At 45.7% G+C, this 8,852-nt stretch overlaps 1 protein-coding gene across 1 annotated transcript in view; it reads right to left on the bottom strand.

Annotated features, from left to right (window-relative positions):
* Positions 1-8,277, bottom strand: part of rbm38 (RNA binding motif protein 38) — a 26,819-nt gene extending 18,542 nt beyond the window's left edge. The window contains exons 1-2 of the mRNA XM_063209043.1: positions 7,706-8,277; positions 3,546-3,669 (exon numbers count right to left, since the gene is read on the bottom strand). Coding sequence (XP_063065113.1) covers positions 3,546-3,669; positions 7,706-7,915 — 334 coding nt within the window. The 5' untranslated portion in view covers positions 7,916-8,277. The remainder of the gene's footprint in view (positions 1-3,545; positions 3,670-7,705) is intronic.
* Positions 8,278-8,852: the final 575 nt, after the last annotated feature.

The following is an 8,852-nucleotide window of genomic DNA, read 5'->3' as shown; positions in this document are numbered from 1 at the left end:
GCGTGCATGCATGTGTCACCTCAAGAACAAAGTCCTTAGGGACTCATACCACTACGTCATGCAAATGACAACAACACTTAGAGGACACACACACACACACACACACACACACACACACACACTCACACTCACACTCACACTCACACTCACACTCACACACACACACACACACACACACACACACACACACACACACACACACACACACACACACACACACACACACACACACACCGGGGGTAGTGGTAGTGATAGTGGATCTTCAGGACTTTCAGGCTGGGGTTGACTGCATGGTTTACAACATGCTTGAGGGCCTCCTGTGTTCTTCTGCATTGCATTGCAATGTAGCAGTGGTGTTGGTGGGGATTGAAGACTGTGGTGGAGGGATGGATGGTGGTGAAATGTCAATCTGTGTGCTGTGTGATGAGTCAGTGTAGTCTCATCGTGAACGATAGGTCAGGTCAGGCGTGTTTGTTTCCATGTTATGTCTTGTGTCTTGTCTTGTGTGTTGATGTGTTGTGTGTGGGGTGTGGGAAGAGGACACAGGACTATTGTGAACATTGAAAGTGGAACAGATGTTTTTGCGAAGGATATGTTAGGTGTTGCTTGTGCTGGGTTGTACCTTCTGTCTTGTGCTGTTGTGTGGGGTGTGGGAAGAGTTTGAAGAGTTGGGGTGCGTCGTGTACGCATACATCTACAAAATCCAGTATTCCAAGTGCTACACCACTGTAATACATTATCTATTACAATGGTGTAGCACCTGGATTACTGGATTTTGTAAATCTAAGATAGTGTGAGAGAGTGGTCTGCAAACTTGTTATAAGGTCCAAAAAAATATACCTTATTGGTTAACAAACAGTCATTCGCTAAATAATAACGTATATTAATCAGAGCTTTATACCCTGGTCGTGGGAAGAAGTCACAGGCTATTGTGAACATTGGCAGTGTAACAGATGTTTCCGTAATAAAAACAGCTTTTGAGAAATGTCAATTTGCAATGAGTCAGTCCAGGTATGCTTGTTCTGACTGGTAGGTGTTGTGATTCGATGCCTGTGTGTGTGGAAGAGGGCATAAGAGGCTATTGTGGGGCAATAGCCAGTAAGTGCGCTGTGTTATGCTGTGCTGCATGTGCTATGCTTATGCTGTGCGGCCTTGTGTTGTGTGGCATGGAGCAGGAAGACACGAACGAAGACATGAAACCCAAAGGGAAATGGACTAGGGGTTGTGATGTGTTATGCTTGTGCTGTGCTGTACGAAGTGGTGACGAGGACTGAGGCTATTCTGGTAGCCTGGCGACGCCATCCTATGTACTCTACAAAAGATTTTGACTCTGCACATAGTCTGGCGAAACCCTGCTAGCTCGGTTCGCTCACTGTTTAACCAATCAGCAAACAGGTGAGAGTGGTGACGCAGAACTCATCCGCTAAGTCTGTTACTGATTGGTTAAGGTAACACTATTCACACTTATGCTTTGTTATTTGTATGCTTTTGCGACACTATATCGTAACAGTCATGCTAATAAAGCACAATATGGGTTTTAATTTGAATTCGGAACTCCAATGAATTTAAATGGCAGAGTAAGATCAGACCATCTCCCACCCTCCACGGAGAAAGATTCCTCTTCGCTTTCACCAGACTGTTAGACAGAGTCAACAGTCGGCTTTCGCCCAGGCTAGTTACTTTATGAAACCCAAAGGGAAATGAAGGAGTTGGACTAGGTGTTGTGATGTGTTATGCATGTGCTGTGTTGTACAAAGTGGTGGCGAGGACTGAGGCCATTCTATTGGTAGGTGTTGTGCTCTGCTGTGCTCTGTTGTGTGGTATGGGGCCTGAAAGAAGACAGAGCCTATTGAGAGGCAATGTTGTGTGGTGTTGGCTGTTGTGAGGCGATGCTCGATTTTGTGCTGAGCTGTGTTTTCTTGTGTTGGTGTATGTGGGCTGTGGGGCTGCACAGAGGCTATTGTGAGACAAAATGTAAGTGTTGTTTTGTGCTGTGCTGTGCTGTGCTGTCTTGTATGGGGAGTGTGTAGGAGAACAGATGTTTTTGTGAAGCAATGTTAGATTGTGAATTATGCTGTGCGGTATTGGGTGTGAAATTAGAGAGGTATTGTGAGGCAATGGGTAGGTGTTTTGTTGCGCTGTCTCGTGCAGCACTTTCTTGCAACTGTGCTGCCTTGTGTTGTCTTATGTTGTCTCGTATATGGGGTGTGGAGGAGGACAGAGGCTATTGTGAGGCAATGTTTGGCGGCTGGCGAGGCCTATGATTAGGGCTGCATGACGCAACACAGACGGAGCCAGCCAGCCAGCCCAGCCAGCAACACATTACCACATGCCTAAAAGATCACAGGAGCAGTCAGACATACAGTACATGCATAGACAAAACAGCAGTCATGGTATAGATACTGAAGACTAGTGTTTCTCAACAGGGGCTTTACAGCCCACCCAGGGGGGCATAAGGGTTTCCTTGAGGGACATTGAGAAGGAGACAGCTGAGAGAGGGGACACTCAGTTGCAAATGGGGGGGCAATGGTCCATTATTTTATATTAAGGGGGGCACTGGCAGGCAGATGGTGGGGTCAAGGGGGCGATTGTTCAAAATAGGTTGAGAACCACTGCTGTATACACTTGGATGTGCCAGTGGATGACCCCTGTCCTTTGGTGTTCTGGTCAAGGTTCAGAGTGCATGCATAAGCAGTATACATGTGACAACTCTGCTGACGCCACAGTCTGGTGACACCGCAGGCCTTTACTGGGGAAAAGTTACACCCCTAGCTGTCTTCTTGCTCCCTTTTGTTTCTGGTAATTGCTCTTTTGCTAGTTGGTGAGTCAAGTGTCTCAAGTCTACATCTTCTTCTGATGACTGAGGACTGCTGATATCCTGACTTACAACAACCATTAATACTGATATTGCTGTTGCTACAACTACGACTATTACCACCCCTACATTATTATTTCTGTGTAGCACATATACATATACTACTCATGATCAGAGACTCTGCTAGAACTTCGAAAGAAAATACCAGCAATCATTTCAATGTCCTCTGTGGACCCCATGTGAAGCTCTGGGCTCCCTAAATCGCTCTGATCACTCCCTTTAGTGGCACCCCTGCCCTACTTATAATGTTATTATTACTATCTTCTCATACTCATACTCCTACTCCTACTACTACTCCTACTCCTACTAACACGCACGCACACACGCACGCACGCACGCACGCACGCACGCACACACACACACACACACACGCACGCACAACACACACCATTGACTTGTTTGGTGGCCAACTGAAAGAAAAGGTCATTTAATGTCTCTCCAAATCGTTCTAAACTGTTCCGCTTATACTGTAGCACTATTACTACCACTTCTACTGCTACTAGCACTATATGGCATAGCAATGGCATGAGCATAGTAACTTCCTTCTTATCTGACACACACACACACACACACACAACCACACACACACACACACACACACACACACACACACACACACACACACACACACACACACACACACACACACACACACACACACACCACTGACCTGTTTGTGGGCTGCGAGGCTTGGCTCCCAGGTAGGCCAAGTTAACGTTGGCTTTGCGGCCATCGATGATGGGGTTGGGGTCTTTACAGGCTCGCTCAGCCGCCCCTCTGTCCATCATGGTGACCTGTATAACACATAAAACAAAAATAGAGAAAGCCCAGTTAACAGGACGTCATACACATTCATGAACACTGACTGTCAAGGACTCCAGCAGAAAAAAACGAGTTGCGGTTGTTGAATAACTCTTCTCCATCTCACCAAGGGGAGCAAGTACATGATGAAATTAAATAGATTAGGTGGCAAGATCCGTGGGGAAATCCCTCCTGCTGATGGTTCCCCTATTTTCTCCTCAACCTACTGTACCCTTCCCCCCACTCCGCTCCGCTCTACTTCGCTCTGTTGTTGCCACCTTAATCTAACTAACCCATTTAAGCTCCATGCAGAGTCTTGGGAGTGGGGAGAAATGTTTTTCAATTTGTGGGGCTGAAAAAAAAATCTTTGTAGAGTGCTATGAGTCAAGAAAGAAGTGTTGGGTGGGCCGGCAAGTATATTCCCTATGGACTATGGGCTAGCCTACGTAGATGAAGGATATGGGAGTAGACACACTGTAAGTACAGTGAAGCACTGTCGGATAGGGGATATGTAGCAAGCAGCAAGCTATAGTACATTCTGAAGACATGGCCCCTGATATAAATGTGGTGTTACCAAAAAGGAAATGACCAAGCAGTCATGTACAACTAAAAACTTTATGTATTGCCATAGTAGAGAGTGAGGTCTTTTTGACGACTACTACTACGTTTCACTGGTGGATCCTGTGGTGTAATGGGGCAAATGACAGTGTTTCCCACACCCAGTAGCATTGTGTGGTGCAACAGGCAAAAAACTCTCAGGCCAGTGCAAGTGTTATTATGCGTATAACCCCATTGACATACATGTGTGACTGCTGATCAATTTGCAGTGCTGAATTTTCATTCTGTGGTGCTACGCTACGGAATCGTCTACGTATGGGAAACACTGCATTATGAGGCTACTATGAGTGGTGAGTTCAATAGGAAGCACAGCTGGGGGAGTACTGGAGTTCAATATGCGCGCTTGGCACTATGCATAGTGCAGCGGTATGAGTGGTGTGACCGCGTCTGGTGGAGTAAAGAGAGGGCATTGACCCGAGCTGAATTGAGATCAGTAACCACAAGACTACAGTACACTGTACCTCCCACTACTGCTTATAATTACTATGTCCCATGTGAACCAACAGACACTGCCTTTGTACTGTATGTGAGTGTGATATACTTCAAGCCTTTGTCCTTTCTGTATAGTAAAAAATCCAGTGTTAATTCAACACTCAAGAGTGTATTTGGTCCCACAGCACGCTAAGGGTCTTTTCACATACAGGCCCCTTTAAGTGCACCAAACTCAGTCTTCTTTAAGTGGACCAAAAAGTGAACAGACAGCAAAAGAACTCAGTTAGGACCTATGTTTCTGTTCATACTGTGTGTGTATTACAAAAAAATGTCTGCTCTTTTTAGTCCTGTTACACCTTTATGGGGTGTCAGACCTCTTTTTGAACCAACCCAGTCCTCTAGATCTCTCCTTAAGTGATTACACCTACTCACAGGTGTAACTTGTCAGTACTCTTCAGCGAACCATACTGAGACCACGCTTCCAAGAGGTCTGGGGAGTGGGTACGCTCACATGTATGTCACAGATATGAGTTCGCTTAAATGGCTGAAAGGGACCAAGTGTGATAATGCCCTAGGTGTTGAAGTCACACTGTGCTTTTACTGGGAGTGTAGCCTCGTCATGGGTCAGTGCTTTACCATCCGTTACTTTACTATCCATTAAAAATGTTACCATAGTAAGCCTACATACTACACCACAACAACATTACACAGAGTGTCAAGTAATACATTAACCACTTGGTCATTGCTGCTCTGGTAACAACAAACTTATAACAGGGATCATGTCACGTAAAGTTGTGAAATGAAGAGAAAAACACGACGCAAAACAACGTTATGTGGTTCAGTTGCTGTCATGGTGATAGGCACAATATAATATTAGGCAAAGGCAAACACACGACTCATACATGCACATGTTACTACAGCCCTATCTACAGTGCTGTAGATCTCTTGGGAGATGTTGTACAACAGCAGCACAGAGGCAGCCGTAGGACAGTTTCGCTCTCTATCACGTAAACAGCAGTGAGTGGTGATGACTTGGCTTTCTTTAAAGGGGAGGGAGGCTGCCTGGGTGTTACAAAACCACTCAAGCAGACACTTGTGGTAGTCACTCCCCTATCTCTAAGTAACTATCTCCCTATAGCAGCACAAACACAAAGTGGGACTGTGGCGAATGCCTGAATGTGACAAGTGACACAGCATTACTTTTCTCAGTAATTACTTGCCTCATGTGCATAGTTGACAAAATTAGGAAACAAAGGGCAGGAAGGGCTACACTGTAATCAGTCCAAGGCTACCAGGGTACAGTATAGGAGATCTCTCTCCATCGATAAGTACTCTCACCTCCTTTAAGACTGTAATTGCATGGTAATAAAATGAGAATGTTGTGTATTGAAGGGACAGGGCAGGTTTTACAAGGGTGTGAGCATTTATGGGACAAAACAGAGAATGAATCTGTATGTTAACTTCTCTCCCTTCTCTCCGTTCCGTTGCCCCTCTCACACCTTGGGGATTACGTGGAAAGGGGAAGTCAAACCGAAAGTAGGCCCTTATCTCACAGCCCCAACTGCCACTTCGAGAGCTGACTGTGTCACACACTTCTGTGGCTGACGCTGGGTCACCATGGGCGGGACACGTGTGTGTGCGTGCGCGCGTAGCATGTGTGCCAGAGAGAGAGAGAGAGAGAGAGAGAGAGAGAGAGAGAGAGAGAGAGAGAGAGAGAGAGAGAGAGAGAGAGAGAGATTGTGTGTGGTGTGTGCAAGACATGAAGAGCGAAAGAGGGTGTGGGGCTGAAAGACTCTCATCAATATAACATGGAGTTCAGGCCACGGGAGAGTGCATCTCTTTTTGCCTTCATGCTATATAGCAAAGCTGTATTCACCACAACTGCCTTTGTCTCGTTTTGCTTGGTTTGGGCAGAACTGAGTCCATTTCACCGGTATGGGTGTGCTGTAATGGAAAGTAATTAATGCCACTAGCCAAAGTAGCTCGGATTTGTGGTTGTACTGTGCTGGTCACGGGAACGGTTCACCACCTTCACCTCCCTCACACACATATACATACAGGACATTAGTCGACACTTAACTTACACTGGCTATGCGCTACAGTGCACCCATTTACCCACGGATTACTTTTAAATTAAGACCCTTTAGAGCGTTCCCTCTCATAAAAACCCTATTATTTAAGGTGACCTGTGGACGCACAGCATAAATGCACGTCCCTTTAACTTGGCAACTACATACTAAGATATCATTCTTCAGTAGAAAATGTGATCCATTGGTTCCAGTAATCCGTTCTGGTGGCTATTGAGTGACCACGAATGGCAGGAATCGCTGTTGTTGTATAGTTATAACCGAGTCGTGGCTTGACATACACATGCTGAACTATAGCTGACTGATTTCGCCTGGGATATTTTTACACATTGACCAGGGTCAATGGCACCGACACCTGGAACAATAACGCGGATCGAGAACAATGAAACATCGCTTCCGGAGGGAAACGCAGACGTGCCAATTTAACCTTGAAGTAGGCAAGAGACACGTGCCCATCAGTCCTTTATTCTCTTCTCCTCTCATCTCTCTCCCCGTGTCACGGAGTCTATGTAACATAGGCAAAGATGAAAGACTTTCTCTGAGCAGTTGACCATTTCACAGGCATTCTTAAATAGTTAATCCAGGCTTTCACGACGAAACATTCGTATCTACTGTTGCAGTGCTGATATCTTAACCCTCATGTTTTGCAACATCACCCTCGCAAAGCAGGGAACCAGACCAAACCCAAATGAAGACGAAAGCCAAATTGAGAGAACTCTTTTCGCAGTAGCCTACACTATTTCACAGAGGCATCCAGTATCTTGAACATTGGTTGGGCATCGCTTAGTCCTACAGGCAGCGGGACTCTGAGATATGGGTCACGTCCACACAACTGTAACACGGATATGTCAGTTCATTCAAGCAATTTTACTTGTTTCCAGCATCTACTTACAAAGCCGTATCCTCGCGATTTTCCAGTCTGTCTGTCAGTTATCACCACAGCTTCGTCGATATCCCCAAAAGTTTCGAAATATTTTCTAAGTGAGGCGTCCGTGGTATGATAGGGTAAGCCTCCCACAAATATCTTTGTGAAAGTAGTGTCCTTTTTAATTGTAGGATGCATTGTCTCCAATGTCCCTTTAACGAACTGGTGCAAAAGCATTTGATTAGCCAGCGCGCTGGAGGTGCAAAAAAGTAGGCTACCGCCGAACAAGCAGCCCAATGTACACAAATAACTTAACTGACAAAATAATCCAGCGCTGCGATTAAAGACACGAGGTAGGCTTTTGCTTTCTGTTTGCAAAAAGCGGGCAGCAGTCGTGATCCAGACCGGGAATTCCTTTTTGCTATTCCATACTCTGAAGGATATGCGTAACGCGCCAGTGCTGGAGACGGCCGGGGTCCTGACAGGTGGTTTGAGGAGTCGCCACCATATGAAACACCATAAATTATTCTTATAGGCGAAGTGCTGCGAGAACGCCTCCTTTCTTTCTTGCCCAATGTGTAGTTAGAGCGCCTCGCGTTGTGGGTTACTCCTACAAGTATTTCGCTTTGCCGTTTCAAGGGCCGTCCCTTTTTCGTCCCTGCCCCACCCCACACAATCCGTCTGCACCTGCCTTTGTCTCTGAATTCTGGAAACATGACAGATGTCGTTACTTTATTGGACTTTGGATTGAAATTAACTATTTGGTGCGAAGCAGAGCGCATTAAAACATTACGCATAAAAGATAATTGCTCAGGCTTAGCCTATTACTAAGAGTAAGCCATAATTTGAATTTCTCTTGGCTACTTCAGTGGAAGTCACAGTAAAGCTGGGTGCTGAAGCTTAAACACAAACATGCTGGTGCGAGAATAAGCCCACAGGCCCGTTACTGAGCGAGCAAGGGTTAATTCATCTTTTTAGAGGACGAGGCATATTGCTGGTTATATGTGTGTAGTTGTCAAAACGATATGTTGTGTGGTTTGAGGCATGAGGAAGTTGCGTTTAATTTGACTGTCGCGAGCGCCTAGGCTACTGTAATAAAGGTGTGAAAACAGGAACCAAGAGAGATGGGTGGCAGTAGTTATATAAAGGCAGAGGGGCACATGAAAGACGCGGC

Source organism: Engraulis encrasicolus, chromosome 10, assembly GCF_034702125.1.
Source record: "Engraulis encrasicolus isolate BLACKSEA-1 chromosome 10, IST_EnEncr_1.0, whole genome shotgun sequence".
Classification (NCBI taxonomy): domain Eukaryota; kingdom Metazoa; phylum Chordata; class Actinopteri; order Clupeiformes; family Engraulidae; genus Engraulis; species Engraulis encrasicolus.
The sequence above is the reverse complement of the archived record's forward strand: the minus strand, read 5'-3'. Positions and strand labels throughout refer to the sequence as shown.